The sequence below is a fragment of the Ostrinia furnacalis genome, unplaced genomic scaffold (genome assembly GCF_004193835.3).
Source record: "Ostrinia furnacalis isolate ACB-3 unplaced genomic scaffold, ASM419383v2 OfSCF1370, whole genome shotgun sequence".
Classification (NCBI taxonomy): domain Eukaryota; kingdom Metazoa; phylum Arthropoda; class Insecta; order Lepidoptera; family Crambidae; genus Ostrinia; species Ostrinia furnacalis.
Genome location: NW_021131609.1, coordinates 234,198 through 258,707, shown reverse-complemented (window position 1 = coordinate 258,707; position 24,510 = coordinate 234,198). Strand labels below are relative to the sequence as shown.

The following is a 24,510-nucleotide window of genomic DNA, read 5'->3' as shown; positions in this document are numbered from 1 at the left end:
CCGCATTTAAGTGTTAACTTAATTTTAAAACATGATATTATTAAAACGTATTTTTTCATTGTTCGTCCTTAGCACGCGATATTAAAGTTTTTTTTCCGATCAATATAGGTCTTGAGAAATATTTTGTACTTAAGTTTTGCAAGGTTGAATAAACACCTCATTTCGTATTCGTTCGTTTTATTTTTGGGAGGACCTCAAGTAGGCGGTTCACTGTCGATAAGTCGTTTCGAGCCGGTTGACTTTGACGAATGGAAGGGGAAGTTGCCTTATCGCGGGCATGCCGCCGGACAGGCAGTTCGATTGGAGCATTCAAAGCAAGAAGTACTAACTTTAAGGTGTTATAATGTTGGAAATGTATAAATTAGTATCTTGAATAAATAAGTAATTGATCTAAAAGTAATTTTTCCTCATAGGGATAAACTCCCTTTCGTGTCAATAAACTGAATTTGTTGTCATTAGGAAAATGATTTTTCAAATGAAATAAATCAGATTTACGTAAACCACTTACTAATTTTTCTAAACTAGTTCCCAAAAATTTAAAAGAATCTACAAATCGGATTTGTCCAAATTTTCCATTTGGTAAGATAAGGAATTTAGTAAAAGATATATAATTTTCTTTGTTCTTAGGTATTACTTTAATAGGGCCTAAGCTGTCAGCTAATTCTTTAATAAACAAATGGCAATCGTAACCGGACAGGTTATGAAAAAATACCGGTACGAACTTAGGGACATTGTATCGCAAATTACAGTATTGATGTGCTGCGCCACGATATCTACCTGTAAGGTGACAATGATCTCGCACCTTGTCTCCGATCAGTAGGTTGTCGCAAATGTGACACACGTCGGCTTGTGAATGCTTTACCTTATCGTTTTCGGTAAAAATCATTCTAATTTCAACGTTCAAAATATTATAAATATTTGTAATGTCTTCATAAAGATTTTTTAAGAACTTTTCACTACAATCTGGACCGCGATATTGAACAAATTTGTTGAAAGTATTATCAAAGGAACAAATTATTTGATACGCAAAAGCTGCTGGGATATGTCGTTGACGCGGTGTTGTAAAACTAGCAAGAGGATCGGGCTCACATCCTTGATATCGTTCAAGGATGGTTTCAAAGTCTGCGTAAATAACGAAAGGAACATCTTGTTTCCTTTCAAAATTTTTGAACTGAAGATAACTACCTTTTTCGGGAAGTACTGTTGTAACACCACTACAGATATGTTTATCGATGCTATTCTGAGAAGTAAAAAATAATAAACAGTCTTCACAAAAATGTAACTTACCGTTACGCTTTGTGATTTGACTCCGAACCAAACGGGGCAAATTTTTTATTAAAACGAAATGCGAGTGTACATTGTCCTCAAAGAGAAGCAAGTTAATTCTTTTTCTAGAGTCTGATTTAAATTCAGATCTGTAAATAGGACCCACAACGCATTTATTGTTATTTAAGGAATAAACATTAACACTTAAAGTTGGATTATTTTTTTCAAAAAGCGCTATATCGTCAAAAGTTACAGGAAAAGACATACCTTCGATGTTGAGCACCCGTTTAAAATGTGGATATGACGAAGTTCGGTCACAGTTCTTTTGAGCAGGATAAATCGCAGCGACTATGCTCCACAAAAAACAGAATTTATCGTCATTTTTAATATTGACACACGCTTTTTTCTTCTTTATCACTGGTGGCAAATCAACATAAGTCGACCCAGATCCACATAATGGATCATATTTGTTAATATTTACTTCTAAATAAACATTACTCAGAAAAGTCCATCCACTATCACGTTCCTGAAACTCTTCAACCTTCTTTTTTATGATATTTAATACTGATGTAAATAAGCGCTTAAATGCAAAGTTACGATGAACAATAATATTTTTAGTTGCGAACGATTTTATTTGTTGTTCGTTATTTTTGAACAAAAGGAAATTACCAAAATATTCTAAATTTACTTTGATGCTTACATGTTTTTTAAGAGAACTCTGTAAAAGTTTGTAGAGTTTGAATTCTACGCTTTTTAAAAATAAGTCTGGAAAAGAATGTTCTGTTTCGGTCGTCACCGGTAACCTGTAGGAGGCTATGCGACCGCGGAACGCAGACGCGACTTCAACGACNAGAGACGGGGTGAGCACGTGACCGGAGCGATGCGCTTACGCAAAATTTTCTACAAAGTGGTCAGGCGGAAGAGTCCCCGATAGTACTTGCTAGTCCGTATTTACCCCGCGTCCGCAATTCCCCCATCCTCCCCTAATGAACTTTAATTAACCTCGGAACCTCTCTTCTAAAGATTGGAATTATTTTGTAGCTAATAAAACTTTACTTTATTGATTTTATGTAATGTACCTATTTACTAATGTATTATGTAACTTGCTGAAATATGTGAGTTCGTCGAAACGTGGTTTGGGCTAGGTACCGAGGTTAATTAAGTACTATAACACTAGGTTTCAATTCATTTATTATTAAGTACGTACGTAAATTATAAGTAAGTAAATTAGACTTAATTAATATGTATATTTTTATTTACAATTTAGTTAATTTTATTATTTATTTATTTATTTAAAGACTTTATTGCACACACAACAATGTTCTGTACAAAAAGGCGAGCTTAATGCCATACGTCATTCTCTACCAGCTGACCTTGAGCAAAACAGAGATATTTTGTAGGCGGTGCTAAAAAGCTACAAAAATGTACACAATATAATACATAAAATATTATAATATATATTTATACAAAATATACACATAAATACATACATATAATTTATATAAAATGGATGACGAGAGGTAAGGGGGGATAGGAGAGGATAAGGGAGAAAAGGAAAGAATAAGGGAGATCAAGACGACATGATGCGTTCAAGAAAATGTTTGCGCACAGAGTGTTTGAAAACAAACAATTACACAACAACAAATTANTTAACCAGTAGGGGAGGGTGGGGGAATTGCGGACGCTGAAGGAAAATAACGCAAAACATTCGTATTCTTAGTAATAATCAGTCTGTCTTTATTAATTATTAATCTTTAGTTATACATCTACAAAAACAGTTATACTTATTAAACGAGATCAATCATCAAAAGGAATATTTTTAGCAAAAACAAAACCTTGTCTGTCCGTAATTACCCGCAGCGCTCGGGGTAAATTCGGACTAACCCTGGGTTAATTACGGACAGCATGGGGTATTTACGGACTAAGTCCACATCACAGACAAAAATCACAAGTAAAGCCTTTAGAAGAACTTCCTGCAGTGCAGTTCTCATGTGCCCACTCGTTACACTTTAAACACCTAATCCAGTCTTCGGCGGGTGGATGATCGTACTTTTCCTGACAATAAATGCAAAAGTAATCAACATTTCCTTCATTTTCAAAATTATTTAGATTTCTTACACCCTTTGATCCTTTTCCTGTAGAAAGTTTTGATTTTTTTAGCTTATTAGATATAGTTTTATTTTCTTTTTCTTGAGCTTTTCTTTTCTTGTCTAATTTCTTTTGTTCCTTTTCTTCTAGATTCTTTTTTTCTGGTGAGCTGGTAAAAATGATGGAATGCTTTTTGTTTACTGCCCGTTTGCTACGATGAATTTGAAGAGTTGGGACCTTTATTAAATCACTAAGCGGTACTGATGAAGATTGACTTATTTGACTTGTCGTACTTTGGTTTAAATCAGCTTCACTTATAGCATTATTATCATTTATTTCATCTTGATCAGGTACATTGGGAACGGATTCATCGATAATGTTTATGTTGCTAGAGGACTGAGACTCTTGTTGAGGTCTTACTTCATTAGGAATGTTGTTATTATCTGCATCACTTATTTGAGATTCACTATGAAATTCTCTTTGGCTGTTATGATCAGGACCCACATGGCTCGAATCACATGGAGTTTCTGGTGTAATTATATTACCAAAACTTTCGAAAGTGCCCTTAAATTTATCTTGATCTACTGGATAAATTCCAGCACTCTTGAAGCCATTTATAGCTTTATCAATAGACGAACATCGGTTAAAAGCTTTTGTATAAAGACCAACAATATCAAATGCTGTAATTTTTGCTCCAGGATGGTTAACCATATAGGTTTCACATTCTCTATTGTATGCTGTTTTTAGTGGTCCATGAAAGGTCAAATCTAATGGCTGCATTCTGTGCGATGTGTGTGGAGGCAATGTCAAAACATGGATAAAATTTTTACGACAAAACTCGTAAGCTTTCAGACTAATATGGCTCTCGTGGTTGTCTAGAACTAACAAAACAGGACTGTCAGCCGATGGTTTAGCAAATTCTTTGAAATGCTGGAGCCAATCAAGAAATATAGATTCATTGATCCAACCAGAGTCTGAAACACAAGCTGCCATGTTGCTATTACTGTCTTTCATAAGCTGAGCATTCATCCTTTTTCTTTTAAAGATAAAAAATGGTGGAACGTACGAGCCTCCAGCATTAAAGCAATTCACAACTGTAGTTAAAGAACCACGTTCTGCACTGGTACATTTTCCAACCTGTTTTAGTCCCTTTGGTGCAAGAATCCTGGAATTGCGTTGTACCGTACTAACCCCAGTTTCATCTATATTGTAAATAGAATCAGGTTTAAATTTGTATTTAATCATGAGAGCCTTCAGATTCTCAAAAAATATGTCAGTTTCTTCTTCATTAAATGCTGTAATTCTATTTATGGAAGTAGCTTCAGGCCTTCGAAGTGATATATTTGGATGTCTAGCTAAAAAATTGTAATACCAATCCATTCCTGCCATACCTGTTTCTTTATTGAAATTATGTTTTATGTTGTTTGCGGTGGCAAAATCGAAAGCTATCTTTCTCAGAGTAGGTATTGTTATCCCAAAAAAAGCCTTACATGACTTTAAAATAAAATCAACGAGTTCGTTTTCTTGTACTTCGTTAACCCATTAACGCCCTCTGTACACACGTGTGTACACTTCTTTAAATTTTATTTCTGAACGCAACTTCTAATGTTAAGTCAAATTACTTGATAAAACCTAATCTAGATGTCGATACAAGGTAAGAAATATAAAAAAGTTGGAGGGTGGTGCAAAAATAAATGTCTAATTAACATTTTTTTCCGACCTTTTCTCAAAGTGACTGGCGCCAGTTGTGAAATAATACTGATATAATATATTTTAGCTATAATTTGATTCAATTCTACGTTTCAAGGTAAGTTTACATTGTAAATTATTATTATGAGCTAGAAAAATAATAAATTTATACATATAACATACCAAAAATTGTTCAAGAATGTTGGTGTACACGCTTGTGTACAGTGGGTGAATGTATACTAAGAAAAACATTTTTTTCAAGACCTGGTTGATATTTGAACATGTCACATAGATAACGTTTATCATTTCAAAACGAGTTTCAAGACTAGAGGAAGCCATCGAATCCATTATGGCAGCTGAAGATGACGATACGGAGCTCAAATTGATCATCGTACCACCTGATCCTGCTGTTGTTAGTGATGAAGAAGAAGGTGCATAAGATGATTTTGACTTCCTCGGTACTTTGAGATATACCAGGTACTATCGAGCTATTACGCCACCAACCTTCAGATGAAGAGCCGGAGTGGGTCAGTAGCGATGAAGAAACTCTTTCAAGCGTTGGTCCGGCTCAAAAACGTGCTCGTAACAAAGTTGCTGAAAATTCTACTTGGAGAAAAATATCACCCATTTTTTCTACTGCTCATGAAATCACCCAAACTAGTGGAAATGGCGGTCTCAAATGCATGGCGCTTATATGTACTTACCGTGTAAACCAAAAACAAAACGTACTTGGATCAATTGGCTTTTAGGCGATCTATTGCCTGATCGTATTTACCCAATAATAAAACGAAGACGCGGCCATCATCGTCAACATCATATTTACAGTCAAGCAATGGAGGGCATAACCGTATTGTAAACCCTCTTAGGTGTGTTATTTGCCATAGTAGGGGCGTTGGCGTTGCTCTAAATGCATGAAAACGCTTTGCGTAGAGCGACCTTGCTTCGGGAAATTTCTCACCTGATCCGCCCATTGTACACACCTGTGTACAGGGTTTTTTTTCAAGGTTTTTAATTTTTTTTAAATATTTTTTTGTGTTTATAGATTACTTGTAATCCATTCAGTAGCAATAATAAAAAATATTATGAAAATATATCGTGGTTTCACTATGGGCGTTAATGGGTTAAAAACAGATTTCTTACCTCTCTTCGGTATTGTAGAAACCCTGCCTTTTTTCACTTGGTCAAACAAAGTAGCTCTGGGAATACCATATTTTTCTTCCGCCTGACGAAAAGTTGTCTTCTGGTCTTTTATTTCTTGCACAGCTTTTTGTAATGATTCGATGGTGTATGATTGTTCTTTTTTTCTTATGTATTTGCGAGGCATCTAAAAATTATCAGTTATTGGTAAATTTTAAAATAGTTTATCGAATTAGGGGTAATTGCGGACGTCCGTATTTACCCCGCAAGGCTTGTCCGCAATTAACCCAATTGGGTATTATTAAATCAAAGAGATAAATTTGTAGGTTATGAAAACATTTCATAAGAAGAAACATTGGCGATTCAAACTCCATTGACAAAGCTATCAATAGGTAATATAACTTTTTACCATCACTTAGTATTCAGACCAGTCCCTCAAATTAAAAAACACTAAAAATTAGATCAATATGCACTTTTTTTTTTAATTTATCCTACCTTTCAAACTGTGCGCAGCCGGCTGTCGTAAGTTTTTGCGTGGCACTAAAATGGTGGAAAGAAACAGATGACAGCACCGGGCTGCCGCGGGGGGGAGGGATTGAGTAGGTACTATCGGGGACTCGGACGCCTTGACACCTTAAGGGCATAAATCGTTTGCACACACACGCTCGATTAAGCCACGCCCCCGTTCATTCATATTTCGGGTCTAAGCAGCGTCGGCGCACCACTGTAGATGTTTGCCCTAGCAAACCAAGCTCTATGTTAAGCGCTTTGGATTGAGTATTGCTTACCCGCATAACATTAAGTCTGGCAACATAGCAATTTAGTAACTCCGTAGCGCTCGCGGGACTACTTGGTAGAAGGTTTGAAAGGAACAGTTGGCAACGTCGCATTTTAGTCAATTTGAATCCCAATGAGGAATCGCTACAAAATATAATATTATGGGGCTTCGTGTAAAATTTGAACTAGCGATTGCCCGCTCGGGTCACAAAATTGCTATGGCACATTCCGAGGTAACTGTGCAATTTCCCGAGAAAAAAGTAGCCCTTTCTATAATTATTATTGTTGATATTAAAGAGTGTAAATCTCATGATATTAGTTTAGCTAGTTAAGGCGAGAAATGCAAAATCAATCAGTCACTTTCGAATTTTACCTATTTAATAGTATAATTTATTCGGAACTCAATAGTTTGTTTAATTTTATTTGTAAATTAGGTTTAGTTTAGGTTAATTAAGTAGTTATCTTGAAATATTAGTACTGTATTATTTTATTTTGGCAAATAAACTTACTAATATTTATAAACGAAAAAATAATGTTATTGAATTATGTAATTAGTAAAGAGTTAAGGATTATTAATTTGTGGTTGGGTCATTTATATTACGGGTATTGAATGACATACAATTTTAAGTGTTGTAAATATTGTTTATTTTGTATAAATTTCTTACATTTCTAAGATACAGTTACTATCTACTTATACAGATAAAATGAGATCATTACACTTGAAAATTACAAAATAACATTCTTAAATCCTTGAATTATTTTTAATACATTAGCAAAATCAAAATCAAACATATTTATTCAGTTTAGACCACAAGTGGCACTTATGAATGTCAAAATATAGTAAATAATAAAAAAAGAAATCCAACTTTTGTTTCCCGTTTAAAAGAAACACTAATCTACGTTATTACAATTTAATACAAACAAATATTGCACTAAGTAGCAACGATCCAGGTAATTGGTTATTATAAATATTATAATACTATAATAGTTATCTACTTTTATTTCAAATTCAATTTTTTTTATTGCACATTAAGTGTGTTTTCACAAGGTGTTAAATCTATAACAATTGAACTTAAAACTAAATAATACTTAAATAATTAGCAATGTATAAGTTTGTAAATATAAAAATTATGGTTACGTGATTCGCATTGATTAACAATACCAACGAAATACCTACCTATAAAGAAAACTTAACAATATTTATGTTTATAACAATATTAAAAGAAACACTAATCTACGTTATTACAATTTAATACAAACAAATATTGCACTAAGTAGCAACGATCCAGGTAATTGGTTATTATTATAAATATTATAATACTAAGTTACTTTTATTTCAAATTCAATTTTTTTATTGCACATTAAGTGTGTTTACACAAGGTGTTAAATCTATAACAATTTAACTTAAAACTAAATAATACTTAAATAATTAGCAATGTATTTATTTATTTATACTTCAATTCCAAAAATATTAACATTAGGCGAACTTAATGCCATAAGGCATTCTCATCCAGTTTACCTTTGGGTTATGCAGAAAAATTATGTATAAGTTTGTGAATTATGGTTACGTGATTCGCATTGATTATGGTATTAACCAACGAAATACCTACCTATAAAGAAAAGAATAAGTAAACTTAACAATATTTATGTTTATAACAATAGTGTAAATAGATATTAAAATTACAAAATCACATCAGACATATAAATTACTTGAGTTTCTCTACATTTTATTTGATGATTATTGATTAATATTTAGTTGATGCCCCATTGGCAGCTATAACAGCATCACATCGTGAACGCATCGAGCGCACAAGGACTTCGCACAAGTCTGAGCCACGCACAGAATCCCAAACGCGGTCGCAGTGCGCTATTAAATTTTCTCGGGACCTTTCATTTAAAGTATCCCACCGCTGGACCATCAATCCCCAGAGATTTTCTATTGGATTAAGATCTGGGGATCGTGACGGCCAACGAATTGTGCGAATGTCAGGCTGTGCCTGGAGCCATCCCTGCACCACACGTGCGGTGTGGATTGGGCAATTATCCTGTAAAAATATAAATTCTGGCACTTCGGTCTCCGGATACACCATTCGCACAGTAGGGACCATCGTCTCCTGGAGGAGCTCGAGGTAAGACTGCCCAGTGGCTCTGCCAGATATTTCTACGAGCTCCCCGGGTCCAGCGGCACTCATCCATCCCCACATGTTGACGCATATTCTGCCCGAGTTATTGTTGGGATTCACATTACGTGGCTCATATCGAGTGTTGTCAACACGCCATAAATGCCGACGTCCTATTTGGTTTGATTTGAAACATTTTTCGTCGGCAAATATGGCGTGCGAGAAATCAAAGTCCCTGTATTCTCGCGCGAATCGGACTCTCGCAGCTTTATTTTCTTCGGTTAGAACTATTTTCTTCGCCGGTTTCCTGTGGTGCACCCCAGCTCGATGCAGGGCCCTCCTCACGGTTTTTAAGGAGCATTCAAATTGTTCTGCAAATACCCTTGTTGGTGTGAATGGCTCGGTTGCATACGTGTTCACCATTTGTGAACTTTGTTGTTGGGATATTAGAAACGGCCGTGGCCGCCGTGGTCGATCAGCAAGCTGTCCTTCTTCTTCATGGCGGCGAATCCATAGACGAACAGTGTTTCGCTGCGAAATAAAAATAAACGTTTAATCAATACCTGCCCTTACACAAACTATGCAAAGGTGACATAGGTATTTAACTAAAAACATTGCTGTCATAAAATCGTAGGGATTTTTATTAGTATTAATAAGATCATAACGATGTTGCCTTTAATTATTTAGTCTTTTTTAAACTTAATAGTATAATTCATAATTTTCAAGTCAAAAATCACAGCCGGTTCTGTGCAAATAAATTCCATAACATTGCTCTAATATATATAAAAAAAAAACAAAACAACGAAAGTAAAAAGTCGGTAGGCAAACAATGTTACAAAAATTATATTTCCAAAGCACTAAAGCTTCCAAAATACTATTAATATCATTAGCAGAGTAAATACAAAATGAGTATGTTATATTCATAGAACCGCACCGAGCGCGGTTTGTATGTGAGCGCGCCAATACGTATGCGGCGCGCACGCTGACAAAATTCGGCGCAACCACGACTAACTGGCTCCCCGATAATCCACGTTAAATTTGCGCTCACATACAAACCGCGCTCGGTGCGATTCTATGAAGATAGCCTACTCATTTGTATTTACTCTGTCATTAGTATTATTAGAAATTATTAATTGCAACAATTAATGCTACAATGTTTTTACTAGTAAGGGAAATAAATAAAAGTTTAAACGTTAACAATATGGCTACAGTTTAAAACGTGTGATTGTCTATTTTCAATCGTTCGTTCGTTTCAGCCAAATGACGTCCACTGCTGGACAAAGGCCTCCCCCAAGGTTTTCCACAATGAACGGTCCTGCGCTGCCCGCATCCAGGCTCTTCCCGCGACCTTTACCAGATCGTCGGTCCACCTAGTAGAAGGCCTGCCCACGCTACGTTTTCCAGCCCGTGGTCGCCACTCGAGAACTTTCCTGCCCCAACGGCCATCGTCTCTACGAGCTATGTGCCACTTGATTTTAGCAATTCTGCGAGCTATGTCGGTTACTTTGGTTCTCCTACGGATCTCCTCATTTTCTGTATTCTATTCTATTTTCAATACATCTGAATAATTACTTTTGCAGTTTGAATACTTCACGCTCATAGCCAGCATCATCATGATTAAATGAGTTATTTTGTAACTAGCAGTAAGTTATCACTTAAAAAGTTAAAATAGTGTTTAGTATAATATAAAACAACTTACCGAAAATCCCAGTTCTCGTGAAATTTCAGAAATATTCCTGCCAAGTTCATGAAGAGCAACGATTCTTGCTCTTTCTTCAATAGAAATGTTTTGAGAGGCCATGGTCCAGTAATCGCGCGGAGGTCAATAAAAAGGCAATCAAACAGTCCAATTACTAGCACGGGTCAACACAAAACAAAATCAATCGGTCCAGTAAGAAAGCACAGGTCGTAGGGATCACAAAACTTCACAAAAAAACAAAGGAGAGATGTCGACAGTTCGCCAAAGCAAAAAGCAGACTGACCTCGTATAAAAAATATACTAATATTTAAAAAAAATATCTATTTGTTTGTAACCAAATTCTATTATTCTATTATTTGAAGAAAAAAACATTTAGTTTTAAACCTTAACTGTATGACGATAAAGTGCACAATGGCATGTGGCAACTCTTAGACTTATTCCGTATTGCAACCTAAGCTCCGATTGTCTCCTATTGGTCGTAGTAAAAAATATAGTAAAATGCGTAACCAATTAGAGACGGGGTGAGCACGTGACCGGAGCGATGCGCTTACGCAAAATTTTCTACAAAGTGGTCAGGCGGAAGAGTCCCCGATAGTATGATGATAATTTTGTTGCTATCCGATTTTGAAATAAATTTAATATTAATAATGTTTTAAAATAAAAACTATTTATCATTGCTGGCCAGTAATTTCAGCAAGCCCACGCTTTTATTTATGAGAAAATTAACCTTCAATTCTTTGTGATACCGTCTTTTGTTTTGTTCGGAGTGGTGTTGAAAATTATCGGTATAAGTGCGGACTTTTGTTTCTTCTGTTTAATTAACAAAAAGTAATTTATTGTTTATGTGCTTGAGTTGTTATATTACAAACGCTCAACATATTTATCTTTAACATTTATTTTTGGTAAGAAAAATAAATTATATTAGTTACGTAAAAAAGATATTATGAGGCCAAGCTGTTATAAACCTTGCAGGTAAATAGACACTATAAGGTTTTCATTTCTTACAAAATGGTTAATAAACTTAATAATCTTTTAACTATCATCTATTTCAACTAAAAAACAGAAATACGGGTCTCAACGCGAAATTTTTATATGAGTTAGGTACATGTTACGGTTTGACGTTTCGGCTGTTATCAAAAACGTCAAACCGTGAGTGTATTATGTAACTCGTATAAAAAACGTCGCGTTGAGCCCCGTGTTTTTCTATTTTAGTAGAAACTAGCTGACCCGGCGAACTTTGTTCCGCCTTAATGGCAATAAATAAGCAGACTTTTTTTTTTAATTTCGAACGGGATAAAAAGTATCCTATGTCCTTCTCCTGGCTCTAAACTACCTCCCTAACAATTTTCAGCTAAATCGGTTCAGCCGTTCTTGAGTTATAAGTGGAGTAACTAACACGACTTTCTTTTATACAGGGTGTTAGGTAAATGGGTATATGAGCCGACACTAGCCCATGTTAACATGGTCATATAAATGGTATGGTAAAGTCAGAAAATTGATATCTTCATTTTAATTATTTTAATTTTCATACAAATCGCATTTTATAAAATTTATTTTGTATGAAAATTTAAAAAAAATAAAATGATGATATCAAATTTCTGACTTCACCATACCATTTATATGACAATGTTAACATGGGCTAGTGTCGGCTCATATACCCATTTACCTAACACCCTGTATATAGATGGAACGTGAAAGTTTCAAATCAAAAATCTATTTTTCCACCACCATCCGTGTATCACATTTTGTATAAATCTTTTTCCCCAGGATGACATCGAAGACCTTCTCCCAGGGGTGGTGTACCACACGCAGCCCCTCATCCAGCCATACCCTCCGCCCCAGGCCAAAGCGGAGAGGCTCATAGGAGAGCCCGACGTACCGGTTGAGGCCACGTAAGTACTGTGTATATGCAGTGTACTGTAGATAGGGTGGAGGCAAACTGTCTAGATATTAAGAAACAGTCCCAGCAGAGTAAATACAAATGAGTAGGTCATCTTCATAGAAACGCACCGAACGCGGTTTGTATGTGAGCGCTCCAACACGTATGCGGCGCGCACGCACACACTGACAAAATTTAGCGGTGGTTAGCGGTGAGATGCGCCGAATTTTGTCAGTGTGTGCGTCCGCGCCGCATACGTATTGGCGCGCTCACATACAAACCGCGCTCGGTGCGTTTCTATGAAGATGACCTACTCATTTGTATTTACTCTGGTATTACCCTTAGTAAGTTTCTAAGGCCCCTCGCCCACGGCGACTTTTTGTAGCGATGGAGTAGCGATCTGTCGCGCGTTCGCATCGATACAGTCGCAATGCGGTCGCTAGCTGTGTGCCCTCGCCCACATAAACGCGTTTCTGTCGCGATGCAAATGCAATACAGTCGCGCTACTGTTGCGATGCAAACGCGATTCAGTAACCCTCCCTCCGTTCTCTCCCCGATGTCGTCCGACACGGTCGCGCGTTTGCATCGATACAGTCGCGCTGCTGTTGCGCGTTAGTAGCGCGTTGGCATCGCTTCTGTAGTGCGTTGCAAATGCGACTAAAGCGCGTTAGTAGCGATTCTGTAGCTCGTTTACGAAACGCGCGACAGCATCACTACAAAGTCGCCGTTGGCGAGGGCCCTAAATGATTTAACAAGTACATTCAATCTGGGTAACTTAGGATGGGTTGCACCATCTTACTTTAACTTTAACAAACGTCAAAAGTCTGACCAACTCCATACAAAATACACCGGTTATAGTCATAGTCATAGAATAAGATGGTGCAACTCAGCCAAATGTTCAGTATAATTGTCCCAATCCCAACATAATAAAAGTAAATTGAACGAGATATTGACTGACTGACTTTGTACCTTTACTTAGTACCTATCCTATTTTAACAGAATGTACATAATTCCAGGTAAGCTAAGTGTAATATTAATATTTAGGAATTTGTTCCATAGTGAAAATTTTAAAAAGTATTTCTGGCATTATACTCGTAATATTTCTTTGAAGTGAGTTTTTATACCTGTAACATAACTAAACGTACCTTATTATATTAATTATACTTACCTACATCAGCTAAAAGTTAATGAGAAACATCACAAATTAAAAACAAGTGACAAGGCTTTCCTTTATATAAAAAAATATTTTCCAAGTGATCCTGTTTAATTATTAAATTCAAGGAAGCAGGTATTTAAAAGCTCACTAATTTAAAATGTAGGTAATTATAAAATGTTCAACTTCAAAACAGAAATAAACGAACCAAATTATAAAATTGCTCGTACAATGTCGTATTCTAAGAACAAACTAATTTATCCCTGTGAACTTCAATATTATTTTACGATGTTGCCTCCACCCATTTAAACTGTAGTTGACCGTAGTTGTGAACGTTAATTTGTGTTCCATTGTTTACCGACCACTTTACTTCAAATTACTAACAAATACTTCAATTATTGTTATATTTAAGTTTGTTTTAAACTGCCTCAGGCCGACCGTTGCTTTGAGCAGGCCACCGAATAAGTTTTTGTGATGTTCAATTTGTTTCTTCAACGTTCTTTTTATTCATTCAGGAATTTAAACAAATGAATATCAGTTTTCCCGATCGTCTCATGTTTGTTAAATTAGCATGATTTTTAATCTCGAATAATTTATTTTGTCTACAACTTATACAATTTGCCCTTTCCAGCATAAAGTATTTTTTCCTGTACTTACTATAATATTTGGAATTAACTTAGTCTCGATATTCGTTAACCCTTTAGTAATTTGACAGATACAAAATCTCGAATGTCAAAATTTGTTTCGTTAATGGCTGCCGATAATGTAGGTAATGTATCTAATGTAAAAGCATTATTATTGTAACGACGAACTTAATAGACACAAATTTTATGTTACTGCATGTGAAAATATAAGTCTTAATAAGAAATTCGAGTATAATATAAAATAACGATTCATGTGGTTAATAGTTGAATTTCAGCAGCCAAAAATAATTTACTTTTACCATAAATGTTATAAATGGCACACATTTAATGCAGTATTATGGGTAGAAGCCAAATAAGAGCATTACTGTAGACTATTCGAATAATAACCATATTTATTCCAAATTTCGAAANCCCAACTGAAACTGGGTAGGGCGTAACATGGACATTCGACATAACCTTTTACACACAAAGTTTTAAATAATCATCATCAAATTCAAATTCAAATTCATCATCATCATAATCATCATCATCATCATCATCATCATCATCAGGTCATTTACCCCACCGCAGGAGCATGGACCTCTCTAATTTACTAAGGCTGAGTTGCACCACCTAACTTTGACCGTAACTTTAACGATAGCCAGTGTTTTTGTATAGAGTTTGACAGATTTTTGACGTTTGTCTATGTTAGAGTAAGGTGGTGCAACCCAGCCTAAAAGTAGGTAGGTAAATGGAGGAGTTGGTCTTACTTGGAAGTTTTATGTAATTATGTATTTTTCACCCCAGTGTTCAGTATCCTGCGGCGAGGGTGTCCAAGTTCGGGGTGTGGAGTGCACTCCAGCCGGTGGTGGCTGCGACCCCGCCAACAGGCCTGAGATATCCCGCCCCTGCTCCACTGGCATCAGCTGTCCATCTTACAGGATAGAATCAGATGCTCCAGAGGTAAGTCTTGATCCTGGTTTGACCTGCCCTGTAAGATGGGAATTACTTCTTCGTCCCAGGTATTATCATTAGAAAGCTCCATTCTACAGATTTTATCCTGATAAAATCTGAGCACCGGAGATAAGTGCTAGGTCTACGCAATTTCCTGAAGATTTCCTCCAGAAGTAAGTCATGATCCTGACTTGATCAAGACTGATTCCGTGATTCAAGCTATCCCCGTCAGCAACACCATGACTGCGGAAGGCGTCTTGAATAGCTGTCCAATTCCATCCAGAAGGATAATGTCAGATGTTCCAGAGGTAATTCGCTGACATAGCCCGATGGATTAGCAAGCTGGGCGGGGCACAATGCACGCAGAACTGACGGCCGATGGGGCAGCAAGGTTTTGAAGTGGAAGCCACGTAATGGCAAGCGCGCCTGCTGTAGGACAGACTCAGACACTGGAGATAGGTTCGTTTGTTCGTTTCAGCCAAATGATGTCCACTGCTGGGCAAAGGCCTCAAAGATTTCCACAACGATCTGTCCTACGCTACCCGCATCCAGGTACTTCCCACGGCCTTCACCCGATCATCGGTCCACTATGAAATATCGGAATATATGGGTATAAGTATTGACGATGAAAAACCCAACATTAAAATACTGTTATTGATTAATATTATTATTATATTCCAATTTTACAGCAGTTTTCCAGCGAAATAATTCAGGATTCGCTTTAAATTGACAATTTAATACAATGTTTTATTCATTTTGAAACAAAAGCCGCATTTAAGGGCTTACTTAATTTTAAAACATGATATTAATGAAAGGTAGTTAATTTTGTTGCTATCCGATTTCTTTTATTTTGGAGCATTTTTTTTAAAACTTCAAATAAATTGAATAATAATAATGTTTTAAAATAAAAACTCTTTATCATTGTTGCTGGCCAGTAATTTCAGCAAGCCCACGTTTTTATTTATGAGAAAATTAACCTTCTATTCTTTGTGATACCGTCTTTTGTTTTGTTTGCAGTGGTGTTGAAAATTATTGGTATACTGTGAAAACTATTGTTTTTCTTTTTGACTAACAAAAAAAATTGTGTTTTGTATTCTTCTGTAGGCTGTTTGGTAGGAAAAATAAACATTTAGGTTTATAAAATGTTGAAATAAATCAAAGTCTCAACGCTATTTTTTATTGGAGTCACATTAGTTTAAAAAATGTTTGTCTGATCATTAAGCACTTATGTACATGCAATTTAACAATTCAAATAGGTTTTCCTTTGTTATAATAACTTCATACATACCTTCTTCATCTTTACATAGTGCTGGTCAGTAAATGACAAACTCTCACCTGCTTTTCCACCACCAGCGGTGTTTTCTGTGTATTTAGGGCACAATGTACCGTCGACTATACATTTTTCAAAATAGCCTGTATTAGGTACCTACATCCGAATAAGATGCTATATCGTTTAACTTTACGTGCCGTCGTCCGTACATATTTTAAAAACTCTTTTTCCCCAGGATGACATCGAAGACCTTCTCCCAGGGGTGGTGTACCACACGCAGCCCCTCATCCAGCCCTACCCTCCCCCCCAGGCCAAAGCGGAGAGGCTCATAGGAGAGCCCGACGTACCGGTTGAGGCCACGTAAGTACTGTGATGAACGTCTTTTGTAGATAGGGTGGAGGCAAACTGTCTTGTTATTAACAAACAGCTGGTTTTAGTGTCACGCGGACCGTCCGGTGCGGACCCGCTCCGCACGCCAATCTGTATGAACTTCTAGGGAGCGTTTTAGAGTAATGCGGTCCGGAGGAACCGCTCCGCTCCCTAGCAGTTCATACAGATCGGCTGTGCGGAGCGATCCGCACTGACAGTCCGCGTGACACTAAAACCAGCCTTAGTTAGTAAGTTTCTAAGGCCCCTCGCCCACGGCGACTTTTTGTAGCGATGCAGTAGCGATTCTGTAGCGCGTTCGCATCGTTACAGTCGCAATGCGGTCGCTAGCTGTGTGCCCTCGCCCACATAAACGCGCTTCTGTTGCGATGCAAACGCAATACAGTCGCGCTACTGTTGCGATGCAAACGCGATTCAATAACCCTCCCTCCGTTCTCTCCCCGATGTCGTCCGACACGGCTTCGCGTTTGCATCGATACAGTCGCGCCGCTGTTGCGCGTTAGTAGCGCGTTGGCATCGCTTCTGTAGTGCGTTGCAAATGCGACTAACGCGCGTTAGTAGCGATGCTGTCGCTCGTTTACGAAACGCGCGACAGCATCACTACAAAAAGTCGCCGTTGGCGAGGGCCCTAAATGATTTAACAAGCACAGTCAATCTGGGTAACTTAGGATGGGTTGCATCATCTTAATTTAACTTTAACAAACGTCAAAAGTCTGTCAAACTCCATACAAAATACACCGGTTATGGTCATAGTCATAAAATGAGATGGTGCAACTTAACCAAATCTTCAGTATAACAATGGTCCAACATAATAATATAATTGCACGAGAGATTGACTGACTGACTGTACCTTTACTTAGCACCTATCCTATTTTAACAGAATGTACACTAATATTCATAATCTCTTCAGGTAAGCTAAATGTATATTAAGAAATTTGTTCCCTAGTGAAAAATAAAACAAATATTTCGGGTATTATAATATTTCGGGCATTATAATACTTGTTTGAAGTGAGTTTTTATACCTGTAAAAACTAAACGCACCTAATTATAAGGTTACTAATTACCTACATCAGTTAAAAATTAATGAGAAACTTCACAAAGTACAAGTGACAAGGCTTTTCTTTATATAAAAATCATTTTCCAAGTGATCCTGTTTAATTATTAAATTCAAGGAAGCAGGTATTTAAAAGCTTACTAATTTAAAATGTAATTATAAAAGTTTCAACTTCAAAACAGAAATAAACGAACCAAATTATAAAATTGCTCGTACAATGTCGTATTCTAAGAACAAACTAATTTATCCCTGTGAACTTAAATATTATTTTACGATGTTGCCTCCACCCATTTAAACTGTAGTTGACCGTAGTTGTGAACGTTAATTTGTGTTCCATTGTTTACCGACCACTTTACTTCAAATTACCAACAAATACTTCAATTATTGTTATATTTAAGTTTGTTTAAACTGCCTCAGGCCGACCGTTGCTTTGAGCAGGCCTCCGAATAAGTTTCTGTGATGTTCAATTGTTTCTTCAACGTTCTTTTTATTCATTCAGGAATTTAAACAAATGAATATCAGTTTTCCCGATCGTTTCATGTTTGTTAAATTAGCATGATTTTTAATCTTCAATAATTAATTTTGTCTACAACTTATACAATACGCCCTTTCCTGAATGAAGTATTTTTTTCCTATACTTACTAAAATATTTGGAATAAACTTAGGCTCGATATTCGTTAATAAGTAATGTCGTATCCACATGTAAAGGCATAAATATTGTAACGACATACTTAATCGACACTGATTTTACGTTATTGCATGTGAAAATATAAGTTGTAATAAGAAATTCGAGTATAATATAAAATAACGATTCATGTGGTTAATAGTTGAAATTCAGCAGCCAAAAATTTACTTTACTACTATAAATCGTATAAATGGCACACATTTAATGCAGTGTTATGGGTAGAAGCCAAATAAGAGCATTACTGTAGACTATTCGAATAATAACCATAATTTATTCCAAAATTCGAATATGCAGTTGCATAATATAGATGACCTAAACTGAACTGTCCCACCAAACTCATTGACAGGGGGACGCCACCATCGTTTAAAATTATTATAGTTTCCAACATCGCAAAAATCGGAACCAGCGATCCGGTATTGACGGTGGCGCCCCGCTGTCAATGTCACGGATAGGACAGTTCAGTATATTAGAACTATACTCCTCAACGCAGCGAACGGCCTTTCTTTCCGTCTGTCAAGGGCTCAGAGTATTTTGTTGTTGTCTCTTTCAGCAATTTCAAAATATTCTTTGCGTGTGGCTGGTTGTATGTAAGGTATTGTACCTTCTAAGATCAAGGTTTCACTTTTGAATTCTGAAACATCACACATTTTATTACAAGGAATGACATTACCCCGACCCATCTGACACGTATCGCCGCTAGCTATTTTGTTTGTTAGCTTATTTTATAGATAGTTCAAAATCGTCCTCAAAACCCACTTCAGATTCTTCCCCCATGATTTTAAGGACGATTCTTGAACGAACCCCCTCAACCCCAACTTTTATAGAAGTCGTAAAGTTAGATTCCGAAACCTGAGTGAACGTGACTAAGAATGTAACCCCTGAGATGTCTTAGAATTTAGCTGAGTGTTGTTTTTGTGGATATGGACACACTTACAATACAACGACCGTAGTAAAAGATATACTACCCCCACCGACTTTGAAATATGCACAGGAACCCTAACTGTCACTTAAATCAATCCCCACACTCTCACTCACACCATTTCTTTCATCAATACGATTTTCTACTCTATGCACTGCACAATAAAGTTTTAACTTCTCTGCACATTACTACACTGTAACTTGTCTTGCATCGTTTTGTTTTGCTTTGAAAGTTTCCCTATACTAAACATTTCTGGCACCAACACTGACACTGCTACATTTTTTCCAAAATATTCGCAAACTCCAATCGGACTACGCTTTTATTATTACTCTGATAAAGTTGACTTTTGTACACAGGTTTACAGGTGAATTGGCGGTAGATACATACATATAAACACTGGTGCACATACTTCTACATAAACCAGCCAGATTTTCGATAATTAGGATTTCGATTCCTTAGATCCTAAGCACCTAGCATGTCATGAATCCATGCGTGATCTTAATAGATAAATCAATTAGTATTATAGATTTTGTTGTCATAACATTAATAATAGAAGAAGTAACATCCATATTTTTTATAATAGCTACATCAAGGATGATGAATGGGGCCCCTGCAGTGTGACGTGCGGTGAAGGTTGGAGGAAGAAAGAAGTTCACTGCAAGATTTTTCTAGAATTTTCTAGAACTATAGCGAAGCTTCCAGATAGTAAGTGTATGGGGCCGAAGCCAGCGGAAGAGACGGAGAGATGCGTGATGGAACCGTGTTCCATGGCGTATGGGACCTCGTTTGGAGATTCCAGTGTGCCCTCGTACGACCGAGGGGGTGACAGGTAAGCTTTTCATCATTTGAACTAAGACTATTATTTATCTAGATGACTTAATAGTACAGAATTCCGTAGTTTAGTGGTTAGAGAGTGACTATTCAATCCAGAGTACTTAAGTACAAAATGTTCCACCTATTGAAAAATCGCTTGCTCGGCTTGAATCTACTTGATTGTTATTTCCAATTCAGCCATATGTCAGACGCCTGAGGCGGTTCATAAAGTCTGAAACTAGAAATGGGACCCGTTAACCATTTTAATTCAAAACTATCCATTGTAGCTATAATTAGGACGCTGCGGTTCAAACCAAATTGAGTGCTACAGAGCTACTAGCAGTCCCTCAATAATAATAATAATACTTAAAAATAGTTATTAATTTACATCACGCAATGAAAGAAATCGACTTCTCTCAACTCAAAATAACTATACTCGTAAAATCAAAACAATTTAACTTTTTATTAAATATAACTCCATGTCACTGCCATTTCAAGGTAACCTTTAGTTTATTTTAAAAAGTGTCGTAAACTAGAGATTTTCCTTCAAAAATCGTCCCTCATTTTAAAAGCTTGCATTAGCTGCACTCAATTTTATATTCTTATGTTCCGCTTTTTACGGAACAAAGGTGAAGTGCGCTCTAAAATTTTAAAGACTTCAGGCGAGTATATTTTTCTTTTTCTTTAGCGAAATGAAGTGGCGTGAGCATAAAATTTTCAATTTTAGATAAAACTTTTTAACGTTAGACACCCATCATACACTCACTTGATTTACGTTCTATTAGTAATCTAATGATTTGAGAATCTTTCAGTCTTTTTTCTTCTAGTAACCGAAAGGTTTTTATAATTTGGTTCATAAAAAACTCGTGAAAAATTTTTGTAACAGTTTGCTTGAGACATTGCAGACTTGATTATACGTCTTGACTGTTATTAATAAAAAAGTCTTAACACTACTTGGCTCTAATGAAATACAATTTCAGTATTTATACATTTACTTTACTCATAAGTAGTTCTAAAACACCATTTTCAACTGACTCGTCAACTACATCATTGACTCTATACTTATACAACTCAACTTCACCTGGTATCCAGTCCCACCCAGGTATGTTCGCATTTCCTTTCATTACCGCCTCATCCTCAGGTGTCAAAGTTAGTATTCTCAATTCCACCAACGCTATCAACAAGCCTAACGGCAAATTGTCTCGGACATCCTTCTTAAATTTGTCTCTAGGATACACTAAATTGACATTTATGTCATAATCTTTTAGAGTTGAATTTAGCGTGTCGTAATAATCAGATTGAAGTTGCTTGAAATGTTCAGATCTGAATTTGGAGGTGGTGCAGAGGTACATANTCGGCCAGAAGCTGGGTATGACACCCCCTCCCCCTCCAGAAGCTGTGTAAGGCTAGCCCCTCCCCCAGCCCATAAGCATAAGCTGGGTATTACATACAATTTTATTTTCTTAAATTACTGGTCGACAGGTTACTATATTTTGATGAATAAATGTTATTAAAAGATTTTTTCTAAAAATGATGGTTTAGCTGGAAAAAAATATTTTCCATCCCAATAGTACGCCGGCTGCACTCGATTCGGATATAATGACGTCACGCGGCCCTGCGTACGTTGACTTTTAGCGGCAAAAACGGCCTATGTTTATTACTTAATATCTTCGTAAGTAATGGTCCGATTTGGATAATTCAAAAAGATATATCTTTTTTATGTCTTAAAGATTAACGTAGATACTAGTTTTATTGAATTTTCTACAACAGTACTGATCCTCATTAGTATTGCTTTGTTCATATGCATAAACCGATCCTTGTTTTGTGTTCTAATTGAATTACTCACGCTTTTGTAATGAAGTTTATCAAGTAAATACAATTGTATAGTTTACTATTGGATCCGGCTCAAATGCATATACCGATCCTCATTTTTTGCTTTGAACACTAAAATCACGCTTTGCCATAAGATTCATTAGTCAATGCAATTATTATTGCTTATTAGTATTGCTTTGTTCATATGTACATGCCGATCCTAACTTTACTGTGATAATTTGTTTATACCGACTAATAATAGCTCCGTAATTGAGAGGTTGTCTGCTTTGATCGTGTAATTTAGTCATAGGTTGATTGGCAATAAACACGAGATAAAGCCCTATACAATTGGTTTTGGTCATTTCTCTCTGTAGGTTAGGTTCCCCCTCCTATAAATTGGGCGACCCAACGCGGCGCCCTCTTATAAATTGGGCGTCCCAACGTGGCGCCCTCTCAGCGTTGCCAGTTTTTTTTTTCGCCAAGTCGGGACTTTGGTACTTTTTGAGTGAAAATAGCGGGATTCTTCCGTCAGAAGCGGGACATAGTAAAAAAACGTATAACCCTAGAGTAGTCGCGCCTTTCCGTGAAACGTGAGTGCTCGCGTATGAGCATTTTGCCGCCCAAACTTAAAGTCCGGTTGTGTGTCAATTAACAGTTTAAAAATATGAAAATCAGTTAAAAATGATAGAGTAAAGCATACACTATTAGAAAATAACGTTTATTAAAGATTTGTGGTTAAAATTTAAAGAAATAAATATATTTTGGAAATGTTAAGAAATATTTATAGAAATCTTAGAAACACTATTGTTTTTACCTACATACATCATCAAATATTAAACTTATTAGCACACTTAAAGGTTTTCCTTATATATGACATGTGCTTCAACAAAACAGGCCTGTCACATGTGCATTTAATGTGCGTTGCACAGTAAATGGCAATGCCAGATTTTGTATGGAAGGTGGCGTCTTTTTTTTTTCGCGCGGCCATCGACCAAACTTTGTTTTTTGATTACAAAATAGTGTAATAAACCAAACTTACTATGGTATGTATACCTCTAAACTCAGTCTGAACTGAGTTACGAGCATTAGAAGTTTAATTATTTTCATACTAGATTTGCTTTTTGCGCGCAAGTTTTGTAAGAAATTACAACAAAATATTGCGCTATTTTTTTATTGCGCTGATTCTGCTGCATACTGATGTCTGGAGCCTTTAATGGATGGTATTGTTTGTTTACACATACAATGTCATTATTTTGTTGCAATTTCTTACAAAACTTGCGCCCAAACAGCAAATCTAGTATGAAAATCATCAAAGTTCTGATGCACGTAACTCAGTTCAGACTGAGTTTAGAGGTATACATGTCATACTAAGTTTGGTTTATTACACTATTTTGTAATCAAAAAACAAGGTTTGGTCGATGGCCGCGCGAAAAAAAAAAGACGCCAATTTCCGGCATTGTCTTTTGCACAACTATTACACCCTTGGCACATCATCNTTCAGCTTCGGAGTCAGATCTGTAAAACAAATTGTGATTATTAAATAATGATTACCCGTAAAACTGTTAAATTACCTATTACTGGTACTCCAGTCACACTTAACAGTTAGACCGCTTCCTGACTTGGCGGTGCGGTATCGGTACGATTTCGTTTCGGTATACCGCATCGGTACCGAAAGCTTACCGAACGCTTATATTTGAATGTACGCTTCCTAATTGGCGCGGCATGTGCGACAGCGGCGCGGCACAGACTCAAATCAGGAACGCTCCATTGAAATATAGGCGCTCGGTAAGCTTTCGGTATCGCGTATTTATATGAGCATACCGATGCCGCGCCGCTACCGCACCGACAAGTCAGGAAACGACCTTAGTCTGAGACTTTTTAACTACAGCAAGCTGTGCACGATAACGTGTCACTCACTACTTGAGTACTGCCTCGCGAGCAAAGTCGTCGACTATCGTTAGTGTGCAATAACTAATTAACTAATGTAAATAGGTACCTTATAATAAGAGCTGGGTTCCTCCTCTCTGACTTTGAGATGCGACTCTCGACAATTGCAGATTCGTACTCGGAGTCAGACCTGAAAATAATTAGTTTATAAATATAAGTAATGTGTAAGACGAACTGAATTATTTCGCGGTTGAATCCGCAGGTAATCCTTAGTAAATTCATTAGTAACTAGAAAACT

At 36.6% G+C, this 24,510-nt stretch overlaps 1 protein-coding gene across 1 annotated transcript in view; it reads left to right on the top strand.

Moving 5' to 3' along the window:
- The window catches only part of nolo (ADAMTS-like no long nerve cord), a 196,536-nt gene that overhangs the window by 129,410 nt on the left and 42,616 nt on the right, over window positions 1–24,510 (top strand). The window contains exons 13-14 of the mRNA XM_028304071.1: window positions 12,544–12,668; window positions 20,284–20,529. Coding sequence (XP_028159872.1) covers window positions 12,544–12,668; window positions 20,284–20,529 — 371 coding nt within the window. The remainder of the gene's footprint in view (window positions 1–12,543; window positions 12,669–20,283; window positions 20,530–24,510) is intronic.